This window comes from Tenrec ecaudatus, chromosome 2 (assembly GCF_050624435.1).
Source record: "Tenrec ecaudatus isolate mTenEca1 chromosome 2, mTenEca1.hap1, whole genome shotgun sequence".
NCBI classification, from domain to species: Eukaryota; Metazoa; Chordata; class Mammalia; order Afrosoricida; family Tenrecidae; genus Tenrec; species Tenrec ecaudatus.
In genome coordinates this window covers 86,231,679-86,250,717 of record NC_134531.1, presented here as the reverse complement: position 1 = coordinate 86,250,717, position 19,039 = coordinate 86,231,679, and the positions used below count along the sequence as shown (strand labels likewise).

The following is a 19,039-nucleotide window of genomic DNA, read 5'->3' as shown; positions in this document are numbered from 1 at the left end:
TTGTTCTATGTTCCCTGGCAATTAAATACGTTTGTACTGCATAGTCCATAATGTGGGATAAAATGTAAGTGTCTGCAGTCTCCCTGGACTACCCCCAGCACCCTAAAATATATTGCCTACTTTGGGAAATACTGCCTTAGATGGTTTACTCCAAAATGTCTGGCAATTTTTGTGTGTTCCCTTTCTCAGAGAGCTTTTTCAACCTGCTTTTTCCGCAAACCTCTCGCATATTTGTCTCAGCATCACTCTAAACTCAAAAATCTCCTACTGAGTCGATTCTTTCTGATTGAGTAATTTTGCCATTGAGTAACCCTATAGGACACAGTAGAACTGCCCATCCTTGTGGGTTTCTTAATCTTTATGGAAGAAGGAACCCTATCTTTCTCCCTTAAAGATGTAGATTGTTTCAAACTGCTGACTTTGTGATTAGTACCCCAACCCTTACCCAGCTGAAACCAGAGCCCATCACAGTCATCTGCATACAAACAAATCCAGAACCCATATTATATGTACAACTCTATTTGTTTATTTGTTTAGTTTCTGCCTTAGTGCCATACCTAATGTTGACTTTTGTGCTCTCCACCCCATTTCCTCGCCTTCTTATCCAGACTTTGCTTTTTAGTCCCGACCCTCTGATTTATTAATTACTCCATTTCTGTTGGCACATTTCTGTTATCACGCACATATCTTTAATATTTGCCACTAAAAGCAACAAGAATACACAACCCTGCCCCTGCTTTCAAAGCAAACTCCCTTTTATATCCATTCCTTAGATGTCATCCTGTTTCTGTTTCCCTTTGTTGTCAAATTTTTCATGTGAATGCAACATGTAATGACCCCAAATCATCTCTAAGCTCTAGTTAATAGTTGTCTTGTTGAAATTTTTACTTGATGTCTTTAAAAGACTTAAAATTTGGAATATTTGAATTCGTGATTTTTCTATGTTCTCCTTCATCTCAGAAAATGTACATCATTCCTTGAAATAAAAAATGTGGACATAATCCTTAAGGCCTTGGTTTTTCTCCCTGTCCACATTTGGCCCAGCAACAATACCTGTTGGTTGAGTGTCTGAAATATATATCCTTGTTATGCATGCTTTCTTCCAATTCAGAACAACAAAGGCATCTTAGCATGTGTAGAGAATTGTTTCTCTCTCCTGCTTTAAGAACATTCTTTTCACAAAACTCAAGGATAAGCTGGGGGTTTCACCACATTTTTAATGCTGTTTTTGTGATAAAATTAAGTGCCTCAGCGGGTATTTGGGTGGGCTTTTAATTGAGTATATATGGTAGTTGAAATGGATCATTCCATTGTTTATCTCTGGCTGTCATTCTCAATTTTTTTTTGCATGTGGTTGTATTTCCTCGTTGTTTTGTTGGCTTTTTTAAAAATGCTGGAATACTTTTGCCTCTTTGCTTTTGAATATGCTCTTGTCTACCAGGAATGCTTTCCCTCGGTTGTTCGTGTCCTGTCAGTTGCTGGTTCAGTGGCATCTCAGAAAAGTTCTCCTCACTTAATATTGAAGACTTTTCATTCATTTCTTACGGATATAAATTATGTATGTACAAATGCATACGTATATATTTCAGTGGGGTGGGTGTTATATAAACATCAAGAAGGCAAGGTCTTGGGAATTCTGCATGTGATTCTATCTTTAGAGTACCTGGAACATAATGCGCTCTTCATAAACGTTTGCTCATTGAATGTGTCATGGATAGATGAGGAAGGACTGGATGACTGAGGAACAGACTAGAAGTGAATGGGCCTTAAACAGGAGCAGATTACCTAATAAGCAATGTAAGCACAAGCTTACTGTGCTTACTTACTAATCTGAAATGAACAATTTCACGTGGGTAAGATATGGTGAAAAACAAAACTTTTCAGATTAATAAGTAAGCACAAATAGGTTTGTGCTTACCTTGCTCACTCGGTACTTTATGTTAGGAATTGGTAAACTTGAAAACAGACTTTGATTCTGAAGGAAAAGTGAAATTGCTCACTACTTAGGAAATGATGTGGAGGCCTGTGTCTGACCTCCATCGCCACAAGGGGGAAGGAGGACTCCTTATTCACTCACCCAAGGATGATTTCTTTGAGGCAAGAGTCAACCATGCCTTCACTTCCCATCCTTCTTTATCCGTCTGACATTTACCATCCCTCCCATGGAACCTAGTTCTCTTCTGGGATCAATAATGCATTGCAGTGGCCGTACATAACTCATGACAATATTCATGATTATGATGTGTTATTAGTGAAATTAATAGGTCACAATCCAAAGTCAGAAAACATTAAGGATGCAAGCCTTATGTCCAAAGAAGTCTCTTCTCAGTCATGCCAACAGACATCTCTCTCTGGTTCTTAGCCCCGTTGACCCTTGCTTTCTGCCGTGCCCAGGCAAGTATGACAAAGCTTCTCTCCAAAACAAAACCTTACTGCCTTCATAGTGCATAGCAGGTTATACATTGGACTCTGTGTTAGTCCAGGTGGACCAAAGAAACAAATCCAAGGACACTCATGTGTATAAGAAAGAGCTTTATATACAAGAGTAAATGAATATTGAGAAAACGTCCCAGTCCAGTCCAGATCAAGTCCACAAGTCCAATATTAGCCCATATGTTCCATATCAATCTATAAATTCCTCTTCAGACTCACACAACACATGCAGTGATGCCAAATGCAGGAAGATGGGTGGAAAGTCTTGTGGATCCAGTGGCTGGCAGAGGTCTCCACATGGCCCCTGTGGTTACAGAGCTCTGGCTGCATCAGAATAGCTCCATCCGGCTCACTGTCAGTAATGTCTCGCAGGTAGTGTCCAGCCTCCAGTGAGCTGTTTTTATCTCCTTAGCGGCTCCAAATAAGGTCATCAAGCTGCTCCACCCCTTCACTCTTAAGTCTCAAATTGACAACAGATTATGTAACTATCACAGACTCCTAACCACAAGGTCTGCAGTTCAAATCTGTCAACCGCTCTTGAGAGATGGTGAGACCTTCTGCTCCTCTAAACATTTATAGCTTTGGAAACCCAAAGGGAAAATTATACTCTGCCCTATATGGTTGCTGTGAATATGAAAGTGTTGATAAATGCCCAAAGGCACTCAGTTTTATGTCTGTGGGCTGAGAAGCCCAATCCTTTGCTATGTCTCAGAGTTAGTGCTGCTTCTCTGCTTTGTCTCATGGTTTCGGCTGCCCTTTTGCCCCCTTTCCAAGCAGTGATCTGAGGCTTGCTTTACTTCTTGCTTTTCCTTCATGGTGGTTGTGGGATTCTCTTGCTTTCAGAAGCAAGGCTCACCCTTATACCCAGCAGAAGGATTAAACTGACTAATCTCCAAATTAGTCTTCAGTGCCTTACTTGCATGAGCCTACCCAGTCATTTGATGGGAGTTAAAAAGACTGGATACTGAGTAATGTCATTCACTTCGTAACTACAGATTAGTAAGTAAGCATAAGTAAGCTGTTGCTTGTCTTTATGGTTCATTTGTCCCTGGCCTAGGAACATGTTTAGATTTCTATTTTGCACAAATATTTAAGATGGCCCTGAGCTACCCAGTGAGATAGAATAAATGTAGTCCTCTTTTTTAAAAAAATGACACCACAAAAGATAAACAAGTTTAAATATATTTTAACCAGAAATTATTTATGTAATTATTATAGGTTCTAAATAGAGCTTGTTTTCTTGTTCCAAAGACTTCTTTTATTGCTTACTTACTAGTTCTCAAAACCAAATAATTAATTTTAGTCTATATAAGTCACTTATTACTTAAGTGTTCTAAGTTCTGAGTTAAAATTCTTGGTAAATCAAAATATCAAAAATTGTTCCCGACCTATGGTAATTGTAGTTTGGTTGGAATATGTCCATTATTATAAAGCAAATAAAACAAGAGGGCTAAATTCATTTTGGTTTATTAGGGGTAATGTGGAGAGAAGGCGGTGAAGGTAAGAATATCAAATTTAGGAGGCTAGTAGGTAGCAAGCAGTACCACTAGGTAACTGGTACTAGTATCTATCCAGTTGACTCCAACTCTCATTTGTCAGTAGAACTGGGTTCCAGAGGATTTTCTATGTTGGGCTCAGCCTCTCCTGAAAAACAAAAAACAAACCAAAAAAAACATCATTTTTTTCCCCATAAGGTTGATAGGGGTTGGACTCTACTTGACAGCAGTGGGGTTTATGTTTTTGTTTATATTTGCTTGTTTTGATTTAATGACCACTAGATGGGACAGTAAGTTCAGACAATGCTTGAAAGTGAGAAATTACTTGTTTTGCTCTAGTAGAAAAGAATGCCTTTAATTGTTAAAACTGTAGCTGGCATAGTAGACAAGTAAAGTGTTCGTACTAATTCTTATGCACATAAAGTTTGAGTTTCCCAACTAAAGTAAAGGATGAAAATAAAGGAAGCTTGTCTGGAGCTGTCAGGGCATTCAAGCAATTTTTAAAAAACAATTAGCAATTTGTTCTGAGTAAATAAAAGGTGGTTAGAGAATTTTAATGTTTTCCTGACATCGTGCCTGCAGAGTTCATTTCGTTTTAGTTTGATGATGAGCCTGTATAACATAAGTGTGTGATTCTCCATTGCAGCCTGGCAAATATGTATGAGATTTTATTCTGTAGCCTTCTAAGACTTACTCCAGGGCTGCTCGCTCTCATTTGCCATCTGGCAGCAGTGTCTTCCCAAAGTGGAAGCTCAGGAAATAGTTGTGGGGACAGGAATGATTCCAGTGAGTCTGATTGCTTTATTTAAGAGGACTCTCTTACTTTGGTTTTTTTTTGTAGTTTGAGGTGGTGTCAGCATCCTACGGAAGAAGAATTACGAATTCTTGCAGGGAAGCAGCAAAAAGGGAAAAGCAAAAAAGAAAGGTAAATTAATAATTTTGAATATGTAAAGTGTTAGTGCAATTAATGTACCCATGTTTTATGGTTTCTTTAAGGCACATTTACTAATTGTGCTTTAAGCAGTGGTGGGTAGCCATCATTGTAAGGAAAGTTTTAGTGTAAGTGCCTTATCAGGTTTGTCACTCATTATTTAATATTGTGATGTTGGACAGATTGACTTGCTTTTGATGTTAGTTTTCTCGCTTTTAAAATTAAAAGGGTAGATTGTTTAATAAGACCTGTCAATACCAGAACCCTGGTAGGGTGGAGCTGTATCAGAAAATGAAGGCTTAAATATTTTCCACTGTTTTAAGGGAAAGGGGTAAGACTGCACCTGTCAAAGATGGAAAACTTAGAAGGCCCAGAAAAACAAAGCTGATCTTTTGAATTGCAGCTTTCACAGGTTTCACTGCATAATACTATAGGTCTCATTCAACTCTTAACGATTTATATCATGTTTAAAGTTTATGAGGAAAATTTGCCCAGTAAGAAACCTCACTGAGTGGACAACAGCAACCTGACCTTTTAAAATGGAGGGACTGACCTAAGTCATTTTGAAAGACTCTTCAACTCTGAAATTTTATATCTCTCAAAATTTAATTCCCAGGACAATTACATGTTGAATGAGCCTCTAGCCTTGAAAAGGCCTTGAGTTCCTCAGCTGGGAATCCAAGAGCACTCTTTGACTCTGAAATGGTGATTCAGAAACTGTATTACAAAATATCAATGACAACAAATTGTCCTAAGTTTTTCAGATACGTCACAATCATGGCCTAGAGTATTTCTAAGTATTAAAAAATTCTCTAAATATGAACGATTATTTGGCTTGAGATTGGAAATTTGAAAAGACAGTCTTTTCTGATTTTACTGACATCCTTTTTTATACCATTACAGATACACCTTGAAGCTTATTATAACATTTATTGTATTTCCTCCTGCTTTTTTTCCCAGTGGTTATGTTCTTTAATAGATATTCATGACACACTGTTGCATACTATTTTACATAACCTAAACCTGAATGTTAAGTATTCAATTTTTACATTTGTTTTTAATAGTCCAGTTCTAGCTATCCAGAGCTATAATGCTTATCACTTCAAAAATTTAGTTACGTACTATAACAATATTCAGGGATCTCTGGTGGGTGGTAGTTGCAAAATGGGCTCTGTCCACAAGGTCGAATGATTTAGACCTACCAGCTCTTGGAGAGATAAATAGTAGGTTCTTATAAAGATTTACAGCCTCAAAACCCAAAAGAGCAGTTGTGCTCTGTCTTACAGGGCCTCTGAATTGGAACTGGCTCGATGCCAGTGAGTTTGGTTTGAATAGATTTGCTGTAGTCTTCACTTGACAAGTATGTGGATGCTTACCATAGCCTTGTACTCGATTTTGTTATTTTTCTTTTTAAAAAAAAAACAAATTTTTTTAATTAAAAAAATTTTTTTAATACTTACCTCAGCGGGCTCATGTTGTACTTGTCCTTTTGTGCCTGACTTACTTCGCTGAACGTATGAGGCACATCGGCATGGGAAGAACGGGAGGATTTTGTTATTTTTCAATGATAAGTTTTTATATATTGACCAATCTCAACTTTTACAAAAAAGAGATACTAATGTCATTGTCTTCATAGTGGCAATAAGTACTGTCTGATCTGGTGACATAAATAATTTGCTTACTGAGCTTTTTTCTGCTTATATTTATTGGAAAATGATCACACGGCTATTCTCTAGTGTTGCAATTAATGTTCTCAAAGCTTAAATTTATTACGTTCACTGTGCAACTTATTTTCCTTTAAAAAATGAGTTTTGGAGTGACAAACATCTGAAGATTTGCTACATTGTTCATTTGTCATTTGAAGTAAAAGCCACTTTGACTTGCCTTTCATGTTTTTTAATTTATCCCTTGCATAAATCTTTATATCTATTTTTAACTTGGACTTGTATGTAAGTTACATGTCTGTTTATACTTGAATGGGAGTGTGTATATATAATTTCAAAGACAGGTGGACTTCGTCTTCATTTGCTTTTACTGCTCTACCTGAGGAAAGTTTCCATAAAGATGTTAGGCTCTCTTTAAATTCACAGAAGAGAAAGAGATGGGTGTAACATTTCTTTCTCTTTGCTACCTGTGAAGATTTTACTCCCTGTTACTAATTTAGGTGACTCTCCTCAGGAATCTGCATATTCGTGTGATTATTTATATGTACATTTTGCCATTCCCAGGAGTACATTATCTTCTTTAGTGAAACACTAAGAATTCTGTACCTTTCTTTCACTTTGAAATTTAAAATCACATTTGTTATTAAACATTCACTTGGACAACAGTAAAGGTAACTTGTTTTTTGTGTCACCTGTCTGATTTTTATAGGAAATATAACGGCCACATTGAAAGTAAGCCATTAACCATTCCAAAGGATATTGATCTTCATCTAGAAACAAAGTCAGTTACAGAGGTGGATACTTTCGGTAAGGGGTAACCACAAATTTCAGTTCTATCTTAGTGAAAGCAACAGATTGTTATCTGTTATGGCTTTTTTTTTCCTAAGCAAGTTCATTATACAGAATATGGAATCTAAGAATTTAAGAGCTCAAAATACTTCAATTTATTCCATTCCTTTTCGCCTATAGAAACTATTGATAATAAATTATCAAGGTTTCATAAGGGAGGGGACGGAGAGGGAGAGGAAAAATGAGGAGCTGATACCAAGGACTCAAGTAGAAAGCAAATGTTTTGACAATGATGAGGGCAACATATATACAAATCTGTTTGACACACAATGGATGGATGGATGGATGGTGATAAGAGTGTACGAGCCCCCAATAAAATCATTTAAAAAAAAGATGAACTGTTGATAAACATTTTTTCCCAATGCTTTTTAGAAGACACTAATATGCACAGGTTTATTAGACAGAACTTTTCTCTTACCAAAGTGAGACGATACAGTTTTTATTATCTTGAATTCTAGACTTTTTGTTATGGTAATCTCATAGTGTAGTTTGAAAAATGCATTTGTTTACCAAGAGTGACTTATATTTTATGCTTATATTTGGTAGAAAGGAAAGTGATTTCAGAATTACGAGGATCAAGAATCAAAATCTTTATTCAAGATGACCTATTGGATTATCTCTGAATAAGTTATCTAGATTTTTGCCCTCTTGGCCTGCCCCCTTCCCATATTAACTTTTATAATTATTTAATGACTATATTTAACATGGGAGTTTACATGAAATTGTTGTAATCTTATGAGATAAAAGAATCTAAGATGATGATGATTTACAGCTGGCTTTCACACCTGGCTGTGCATCAGAATCATGTCAGTGGCTCTTTAAAAGTAAAGATTGCACAACCCTACCCAGTGAGATGTAGTAAGTATAGAGTGCTCTCTAGGAGTGTGCATTTTTAAAGGTGCTCTGTTGCTCTGCAATGTGGTCAGGCTTGAGAACCGCTAACTTACATGAGAAGTGGGAAGTAAAGTAACACTTAAAAGGATAACTTCAGGAATCTTGTTCTTAATAATACAAGCTAATCATATAATTAGGCCTTTCTAGAGCAAGTCAGAACTCCCTCAAAAAACAACTTTAAGAGATAGCTAGCATCTCATGGAATAATTTTGTGAAATGCAGTAACTAGTGTATTTGAAGTATCAATGTGTAAAGGGGGTCATAGAACCTACACATACCAGTGGAGTACAATATGATCCACTAGTGTAGTATTTAGAGTTTTAAAGACTGGTTATATAGTCATTTTTTAAAATGTTGTGTGTGTGCATGTGTACACACAAAACAATATTTCAGAAAGCTGTGACTTGGATTAGTAGTTATATATGTTTTACTATATGTTACGAGCTTACCTTTATAAAATATCCATATTCATACTCACTACTGCTCACTGCTGTCTAGTCCCTTCTGACTGCTAGGGAAACTAGGACAGAGTAGAACGGCCCCTGTGTGTGTCCGAGAGTATAGCTTTATGGGAATAAAAAAACAACTCTTCCTTGAAGCAGCTAGTGGTTTTCAATTGTTGACCTTGTCTTTAGCAGCCCAAAGTGTAACCACTATGCCACCGGGGCTCCTCCACAATTATAGAAATAATACATTGCATATCCTTCCTGAGTTCCAGTACATTTTTAAAATTTTTACACAAATAGTAAATGTTCATTGATTATTACTGTAAAAAAATTAGCAATCTGAGGTTGAGAGACACTTAACTTTGCCAGTGTTACACACCGAATGTGGTAAAGCTAATCAACTCTGCTGATGAATTTGGAAACTTAAAACTAGGGTAAGAGATAATAGTTGCAACCTTAATAGTCTGCGACAGTCAATATTTGGTTTTCCTAGTATAGGTTTGAGAACTAGTTTTAACATAAGCATTTCACTTGGCCAAATAACAGAGTACTATTTTATCTTAGAGGTAAAAGTAAGTCCCGTTGTATTATAAATCTATTCCGAAGTTAAAGGGTCACAGCTTAAACTCTTGTAGTTAAAAAACAAAACTCGAACAGTTGCCTTTAAAAACTGTTACTCACTTAAAATATAAATAGAAATTGGATTATAATTATTTTTATGTAAATTTAAATACATTTTTGACTTTTATGCTAACTAAATTATGAAATAGGAAAGTTTCATTTGGATGCTAGAATTCTCAGTCAACTTCTTGCATTTTTTAAATGTTCTATTTGCAAGCCTTACATTGCATATGAACAAATAGCACTTTAAAAAAAACAAAAGCAAATAGTATTCTAATGATAGTATGGCTTATTTGAAGTTAATTATGGCTAATCCTGAAACTGTAAGACTTGGAGTAAAATATGTCTCTTTTCATTTGTTTAATTTTCAGCACTGCATTACTTTCCAGAATACCAGTGGCTGGTAGATTTCACAGTGGCTGCTACAGTCGTATATTTAGTAACTGAAGTCTACTACAGTTACATGAAACCAACTCAGGAAATGAATATCAGCGTCGTTTGGTGCCTGCTTGTTTTGTCTTTTGCAATGTATCCTTCAAAACATCGTTAATATTATGAATTGTCCTTTTGCTACTGATGTGGTTAGAACTCATCTCTGATTTAAACATTACAGTTATTTCTTGAAATCCTCTTAAAAGAGAATTGAAATGGAACCTAGGGAAGTAATGTGTCAAAAATGTAAGACTTCATAGCAACTTTCATAGGTCGTAAGTGTTTCTGTGCTTGGGAAGAGAAGTTGTACCATCTCATAACAACTGTAGTATTTTAATAAAGGAGTTTAAACTCTGACAGACAGACCCCTTTGGGGTTTGAATCTCTGTTTGAATATTTAAATCTCATAGCATTTTAATCTGTTCATTATACCAAACTCATTACCACTCAATTGATTATGACTCAAAATAATGCTGTAGAACCAGTAGCACTTCTATAGGTTTCTAAGGCTGAAAATCTATATGGGATAGAAAGTCTCATCTTATTTTTCAGTGTCTGGTGGGCTCAAAATGTTGAGCTTTTTGGCTAGCAGGCAAACATGTAGCCCACTATGCCATCAGGACTCCTTGTTTATTGTACAGTAACTCTTATTTCTGGAATTGACACAGTGACTGAATTTTTGTTTAAGAGAACAATTTGGAATTGCTTGCAATTCAGGGCCTAATCAAGGTGAAGTGACAATTCCAAGTTCATGTAATATGTACTGTTCAAATAATCTTTGGATCCAAGGACACCATGGGAAGTATAACTTGACCTAAATACTTAGTGTAACACACACTAATGTAAATAAAACCAGGATGTACTTCTGTTTCAAGCGCTAAAAGAACAAACCATATTCACTGTCGTTGGGTTATATACCAGTTTGTCTGGGTCACGATGCTCAGAAGTTTGGCAGTTATGGTATAATTTGACAACTGTGTGATAATATAGGTTTCCATTTTGTGATCTGATGATGTGATTATTCTCCAATTTCATCTTAACATTGGATTTTGATAACCTAGTCTTCGGATACATGTGTCAATAAGTGAGGGGTAGGTATACATAAAACATTTCTATTTTGTTTTCCCTCGTACATTCCCTCCTGAAGCCCTGGGTTCTCTAAACTTCCTTCAGAGCTTTTGTCCTGGAACTTTCTTTAATAGTCTCCCTAGGAATTCCCTGCAGCTATTTTTGGATCTTGTGATGCATTTCATGATGTATTCTCCTAGTCTCCTTAGAAAGAGAAGGTTGGTAAATGACTTGATATTTTGCATAACTTAACTTGATTGATAGTTTGTATCAGTAGAAAATTCTAAGAAGAAAATAGTTTTTCTTCAAAACTGAAGGCTGTCAGAACTTGGCTGTCGGTTTTCTTTTGGTATATGCCTCCCTTTTATTCTTCACTCATTCTTCCCAGAGTTTTTTTCTTTATCTTTTTGGTATTCTGAAACATCACAATAGCATGACTTTTTTTTTCTTCTTAAAGATCATTTTCTTGGGTGATCTTAAAACTCTTATAACAATTCATACATCAGTTTTATCATACATATTTGTACATATGTTGCCATAGTTATTTTCAAACCATTTACTTTTTATTTGAGCCCTTGGGTCATGGATAATTTTTTTTACCACTAATTGTGATGAATTATGTGTTGAATTTTTTAATCTGGAAAGCTGTGTACTTCATTAGTATTTATTATTATGATTCTTAATTTAAACTTGACTCTTAACTCTTTCTATCATTCCTACCTCTCCAGAAGCAACATTTTCCAACTCTTTTAGTCATCTGTATGAGCTTTACCTACATAGTTTGATTTTAAGTTTAGCTATTGATTATTACCATTTTATATGGAAATAAGGACTTAAGACATCTCCCTGGGCTACCATATATCACTGATCATTTCCATTCATCACATCAGTATACAGTGAAGCCATGCCTTTTTAATGCATTAAGTGTTGAAATTATAATACCATCAGCACTATTCAGAGATAATATATATTGATTTTCATTTGTATTACATATATATGTACACCTACGCACACATATATATCATTCCATTTTAAACTTTTGTAATTACAATTTCTCAATATGTTCAGATTCATTGCTTGATCTACATAACAGCTTTACTCCTGAAATGAGCCATTTTTGCAGACTCTTTGCATAGCCTTCTAATGGGAGCTCCATTTTCATAGGTTTTTATACCTTTTTGGGGGAGCATATCCTTCAGTATTATCTTCAGAAACTACAAAGAAAGTACTTAAAAAAAATAATTGCTTTGTGAATTGTGTGAAGGTATACAACACATACCAGTTTTTCATTCAACAATTCATTTGCTTCATTGGTTACAACCCCACAGTGTAACAACATTCATCCCAGTTCTTTGTGGTATTTTTTCCATTTCTCCTCAGAAAGTGTATTTTTGCATCATTGTACATCTGAAAGTATGTCTAATCTGCCCTTAGATTTAATTCATGTTCTGACTGAAAGTAGAATTTGAGTTTGGTGGTTAATTTTAAAGGTATTTTATTGTTTAAGGTCTCATTCTTACCATTGAGAATTCAAGTTGCTTTTAACAATTGTGTCTGTTTTTTTGTTTTTTTTTTTTAATGTCTAAGGCAGTGGTTCTCAAACTGTGGGTCCGTGACCCCTTGGGGTTGAACGACCTTTACATAGGGTTCACCCCATTCATAACAATAGCAAAATTGCAGTTATGAAGTAGCAATGAAAATAAGTTCATGGTCTTAGGGATCAATCAACCATTGCGCAGTGTAGCACCGATGAAACACACAATATTCCTCTGGTTCCTTGAGGTAGCCTCACCCGCCACGATCATGACCCAGTCCTGCCTTTCTCTGTGGGCTAGACTGGATCACGTACATAAGTACAGATAAAAGCTCACAACACAGGGAATCCAGGTCAGATAAACCCCTTAGAACAGAAATGGGAGTGACTGTACCAGGAGTGTAGGGAGAAGGTGTGGGAGGGAAGAGGGAACAGAATGCAATGATGGACACATAGCCACACCATATACACCCCACCCAGGGGGGTGAACAGAAACTGGGGGGGAGAGATAGCAGTCGGTGTAAGATATGAAAATAAGAATAATTTATAATTTTCAAGGGGTCACGGCAAGTGCCGTTGGGAGGAGCTGATAACCAAAGCTCAAATAGAAAGTAAATGTTTAGAAAATAATGATGGCAACATGTGTACAAATATGCTTGATACAATTGATGTGTGGATTGTTATAAGAGCTGTATAAAATGATCTTTAAAAATAAATTTTAATAGAATTTAAAAATGTGAAATCAAACTTTGAGCCAAATCGTCAATTTTGTTTTATTCTGCTGAATTGCATATTTATCTCAGTTGCTATATCTGCTTCCAATCTCACTTCTAAATCCAAAGTACTCAGTTTTAATCCTTTCCTGTTTTCACTTCTAACCAACTTGTTTGACCAAACCTATGTGTTCCTGTTTTCATTTGTGCCACGTTACATGGCATAAGCAAGATAAAGGTAAAGCTTAGTGATGAGAATGGAACAGGTTTGGTAATTAATTGTCTGTCCTATATGATGGCCCTTGAAGTCTTAGAGTCACTGGAGAATTGGCTACTAATTTCAAGCATATTGCTTTCACTTAAAAGAAAAATGATGCTTGTAAAAATAATCCAGAGTTCCTTTAGTATAGGTCTAACTTTCAAGGATTAAAATACTTTATCGTACGTGTGTAGATCTATATATATATTTTTTTAAGAGGTGCTTATGAGTAAGCTATGGTATAGAGCCACAGCTGTGGTATTAAGTCAGTTACATGAGTTTGAGAAGAAAGCTAGTCTACAAAAAATGATAAAGCTTAATCGTTCTGTTATATTTGGTTAGAGGACTGGATCGTTAGTCACATTTCTACTGTGGTTGTGTTTTACAATTAGGGTGGTTTACGGTATAAAATCCTATTATATATTTATAGCTGTGATTTAAAATTTTCTTTGCTTGGTTGCCAGACATACAAATTTTATATAAAACAAAATTTGTTTTTGCAGGGCAAGATTTAAAATTGAAATTCTAAGATTTTTCTGGGTTTAATATCCAGTTCTATATATGTATTTGTAAACTAAAAATCTCTAAATGCGCTTTTTTTGCTGTGGGAAACAGATAATAGCTGAGCGAGTTGGTGTAACTTAACGTCATCATTTCTAAATTGCATTAAAAATTCTAAATTGCTATATTCTGGTTTTATAGTAATGTAGTTTAGTAAGATAATGAAGCACTAACCGGAAGTAGGCTGCAAGAGATATCAGATCTCTCCACAAGAAAATTATTGTTACAACTGTTGAATCTTTGCTTAGATATCTGTTTTGTCTTAAACTTTTATAGAACATATTTTTAAAATCATTGGGGGCCCATACCGCTCCTATCACAATACACACATGCATCCATTGTGTCAAGCACATGTGCACATCTGTTGCCATCATCATTCTCAAAACATTTTCTCTACTTGATCCTTCCTCCACCCTCCCTCCCTCACAGACCCGTGATAATTTATAAGCTATTATTTTTTAATGTCTTACACTGACTGATATCTCTCTTCACCCACTTTTCTATTGTCCGTCCCCTAGGGAGGGGGTTATTGGTAGGTTGTGATCGGGTCCCCTTTTCACCCCCCACCTTCCCCTTTCTTTCCTGGTATCGCTACTCATGGGTCCTGAGGGGGATATCTGTCCTGGATTCCTTGTGTTTCCATCTCTTACCTACCCATGTATATGCTCTGGTCTAGTCAGATTTTTAAGTTAGAATTGGGATCATAATAGTGGGGGGAAGGAAGCATTAATGAACTAGGGGAAAGTTGTATGTTTCATCGGTACTATACTGTACCCTTCCTTGTGACCCTTCTGTAAGTAGATGTCCAATTGTCTGCAGATGGGCTTTGGTTCAACAATCCACCTATTTTGTTTTCAGCGATCATTTCAGGAAGGTGAGCATATAGAGCATATTATATGCAAGCTCATTTCTTAGAAACTTTTGGAGATAATGTCAGAAAGCTTTCACAGGGAACTTGGATATTAGAACCTCATTTCTATTCATTTGTAATTGAGTCTGACTTTATATTTGGAGTTTCTAGTTTTAAGGGCGACTTGTTTTGTTTTATTTAATCCAGAAACTTAGTTAATATTTTTGGGTTTGTTTTACATGTGTGTGTTCTCTGCTTTCAAAATCTTTGGCTTACATTTTCTTTTTATAAGCTCCTAAGATAACAATTGTCCTAGGTGCCCTGATCATTTGGGGGTTCAAACCCACCTGTCACTCAGTGACAGTCAGATTATGTAAAAATCTCCACCATTGGAAACCCTGTGGGACAGTTCTGTTTTGCTTATAGGATTGGTGTGAATTGAAATAGACTCAACAGCAATGGGCTTGATTTTGAGGTTGTATAAACTTGCATAATGCAACACTTGAGTGTGCATAATAGTTGCTTGGTGTGACTTTATTGATGAATCATAAAGATTAATGTACTTTCAGAGAGTGGAAAGGCTTCCAGAGAATTGAGTGGAAGAGGGATTTACTTTAGAAAAATAATTTTAAATATTATGAAAAATGTGTGAACCTCTAGAAAAATCTATGTGCTTATTATTGAAGGTATTACCAAATTTGTTTATTTTTTATTTTACAATATGTGCTATTTTTTCCTATTTCCCAAAGAGTAGTGATATATCTGAATGATTTTATGATGAGCCAAAGTCGATATAACCCCCTGCCGTCATCCGGCCGAGCTAGACTCATAGCAACCGTAGGTACGATTTCTGGGGCTTTGAAGTATTGGTGGGTGCAGACAGCCTCACTGTTCTCTCTCCTAAGTTTGGAACTAGAAATTAAGCTCACTCACCATTTGAGAAAATGTCAGTGTAAAGGTAAACATGCTTCAGTATTTCTCCTTTCAAGGGTTGAGATTTTGTAATAGCAAAATAAATTGACACTTAAAATAGGTAATACTAAGCAGTTAAAAAGAAAAAAATCATTGAAAGAAAATACAGTGGTTTTCCATATGCAGTTTTGATTATACACAAATATAATATTCTTTATCATAGTGTAATGTACAGGATTATTTGAAAATGACGGGGATGAAGGTAGGGTGAGGAGTTAGTGCTCAAAGTAAAGGTACTGACTAACAACAGTATTTTAAAAAAATTATTGGGGGCTCTTACAGCTCTCATTACAATCCATATATCCATCCATTGTATCAAGCACATTTGTATATATGTTCCCATCATCATTTTAAAAACATTTTATTTCTGTTTGAACCCTTGGTATCAACTCCTCATTTTTCCTACAGCCTCCTTCTCTCATGGTCACTTGATAATTTATACTTTTTTTCTCCCATGTCTTAGAACGACCACTGTCCCCCTACACCCACTTTTCTGTTGTGCATACTCCTGGGAGAGGGTTACATGTAGATCATTGTGATTGGTTTCCACTTTCTAACCTCCACCAGCCCCTTCCCCTCCTGGTATCGCTACTCTCATTAGTGGTCTTGAGAGGTTTATTGGTCCTGGGCTCCCTGTGTTTCCAGCTCTGATCTGCACCTGTGTGCATGCTCTGGTCTAGCCAGATTTCTAAGGTAGAATTGGGGTCATGGTTGTGGGAAGGAGGAAGCATTAAAGAACTAGTGCTATACAAAGAGTGTTTATATCAGCACTTTGCCAGTGTAGGAAGATGTGATGAATTGACATTTTAAAGATTTTATGATGGTGCCGCCAAAGTATAGGAAACACACTTCTATTAGGAGATGGAATTAGGACTTGTATCTCATCTCCGCATAGGATTCAGAATGTTAGTAAAACACGTGATGTGCCTGTGTGTGAATTTATGTGAAGCGTCAGACTCATTTCCATTTAGTTCAGGGTTCTCCACCTGTGGGTTGCGATGGCATTGGGGGTTCAAACGACCCTTTCACAGGGGTCACCAAACTCCATCGGAAAACACATTACGATTTACATTATGATTCATAACAGTAGCAAAATACTGTTATGAAATAGCCACGAAAATAATTTTATGGTTGGGGGTCACTACACATGAGGCACTGGCGGCATTAGGAAGGTTGAGAACCACTGCTCTAGTCAATTCCACCTCCTATCAACTCTATAGAACTGTCACATCATCTCTCTTCCGCAAAGAGGCTCAAGGCTTGTGTGTTTGAACACCCAACCTTTAGACTAGCAGCTAAATGCTTGACCACTCTACCACTAGAGCTCCTCTAATTCCAAGCTTTGCTGTCTGTTAAATTCCAGTATTCCATGTATTTGTTTTTGGGGTGAGGTATAGAACAAACCTTTTTTAAATTCTTGATTTTTCTATAGCACTAGTTTTTATCAATTAATATACAAAATGTACCAAAAGTATTATATTAAAGCAAGAGCTCCCTTCTTCCTGTGCTACTTCTAGTCAAGGACTTCAAGTTCTATATCTTTCATGAATTGTGCCATTACATGGTAGAGGGAAAAGCTTTTTTATGCCATGAAAATTACTTAATACTTCATTTTTCAAGTTGGTAATTTATCATTGAGGGGTGACAAAAGTTTGGCAATAGGCGTAACTTGGGAAATTCCACTTTCAGTGTAAGATACTATTTTACTTTTAGTGTAAGTGAAGGAATTAAGTGTTATCTTCTAAGTTTCATAAAACAAGACAGTGCCTTCCAAATCTCAGTCTAGATCCTCAGGCATCGAGAAGTTGTTCTAATAAAATAAAATCAGTTCAGTTGTAAGAATGGAGTTTTTATACATTGTTTTCTTCATCCCATTTTTGTTTTCTAACATGTAAATTGGAGAAGGGATCAATAAATAAGAAACATGAGATCTGGAACATCCTAGAAGAAAATGTTCAGCCTATGTATCCTAGAATCTCATTGCAACTCTTAAGATATTTTGTATTCCCCCCCCCCCCTACTATCATGATCCCAATTCTACCTTACAAATCTGGCTAGACCAGAAGGTGTACATTGGTACAGATAGCAACTGGAAACACAGGGAATCCAGGACAGATGACTCCTCCAGGACCAGTGGTGAGAGTGGTGATGCCTGGATGGTGGCGGGAATGTGAGGTAGAAAGGGAGAACCAATTACAAGAATCTATGTGTAGCCTCTTCCCTGGGGGATGGACAGCAGAGAAGAGGGCTGGGTGGCTGGGGGGGGGGCAGTGAGGGGGAGACATTGGACAGTGTAACATATGACAAAATAATAATTTATGAATGATGAAGGGTTCATCGGGGAGGGGGAGGGAGTCAGAAAATGAGCAGCCGATACTAAGGGCTCAAGTAGAAGGCAAATGTTTTGAGAATGATGGTAGCAACAGATGTACATATGTGTTTGAACAATGGAGGTATGTATGGATTATGATAAGAATTTTAGGAGCCCCCATAAAATGATTTTTAAAAAAATGATGGGCAAATGGATTGCAAAAATAACCTACTTAACATGTTGAAGAGCCAAGGTGTTACCTTGAAAACTCAAGTGTGCCTGACAAGCCCATTTCTACAATTGCTTCAGATGTGTAAACTAGGCAATAAAAACTGAAACTCAAGTATAATCACAGGAGAAAAACTTACATCTCATAAATTCTTTCTTAAATGTTGAAGTTTCTCCTAAGTCTTAAGAAATTGTTTTTAATTTGCTGTTGGTTGTAAATTTGTGTAGCAAAGGTAGATTGTATGCTTCTTAGAGGAAAAAAGAACTATTTGCATGGGAAAAGCTGTAGTACTCCTTTTTATTTAAATGCTTACTGAAAGTAAAAAGGACCTGAAGCATTTAGATATAGTATAAAGTTTTGTAAAGGCAGTATCAATGTTACGCGGTCAGACCCTAGATCCAGATTTAAATTCCATCGCATCTAATTGTGCACTTTGGGAAGTTACTGAATCTGACTGTGGTTAATACGATAAAGAAATGAGTTAGTAGATAATGCTTGTCACACAGCTAGTATTAAGTGATGCTGCTATACTTTGCTAGGCATAAAGTTTATATAAAAATAGCTTTTAGCTTTTCTAAACCTTTGTTGTCACGTATTTTGTTTCTTACGTTAAAGGGAAAAATTGATGTAGTGGAGATCAGGCTTCTAGATTTGGGTCATCTACTCATTGACTTTTTTTTTTTTTTTTTTAACTTTAGAAATGAAAAACCCTCACTGCCATGGAGTCAATGCTGACTCATAATGACACCCCTGTGGGTTTCTGAGATTGTGACTGT

General features: G+C 36.2%; 1 protein-coding gene across 1 annotated transcript in view; it reads left to right on the top strand.

Annotated features, from left to right (window-relative positions):
* The window catches only part of TMEM161B (transmembrane protein 161B), a 56,727-nt gene that overhangs the window by 24,855 nt on the left and 12,833 nt on the right, over positions 1 to 19,039 (top strand). Inside the window, exons 3-5 of the mRNA XM_075541261.1 lie at positions 4,771 to 4,854; positions 7,234 to 7,331; positions 9,706 to 9,862. Coding sequence (XP_075397376.1) covers positions 4,771 to 4,854; positions 7,234 to 7,331; positions 9,706 to 9,862 — 339 coding nt within the window. The remainder of the gene's footprint in view (positions 1 to 4,770; positions 4,855 to 7,233; positions 7,332 to 9,705; positions 9,863 to 19,039) is intronic.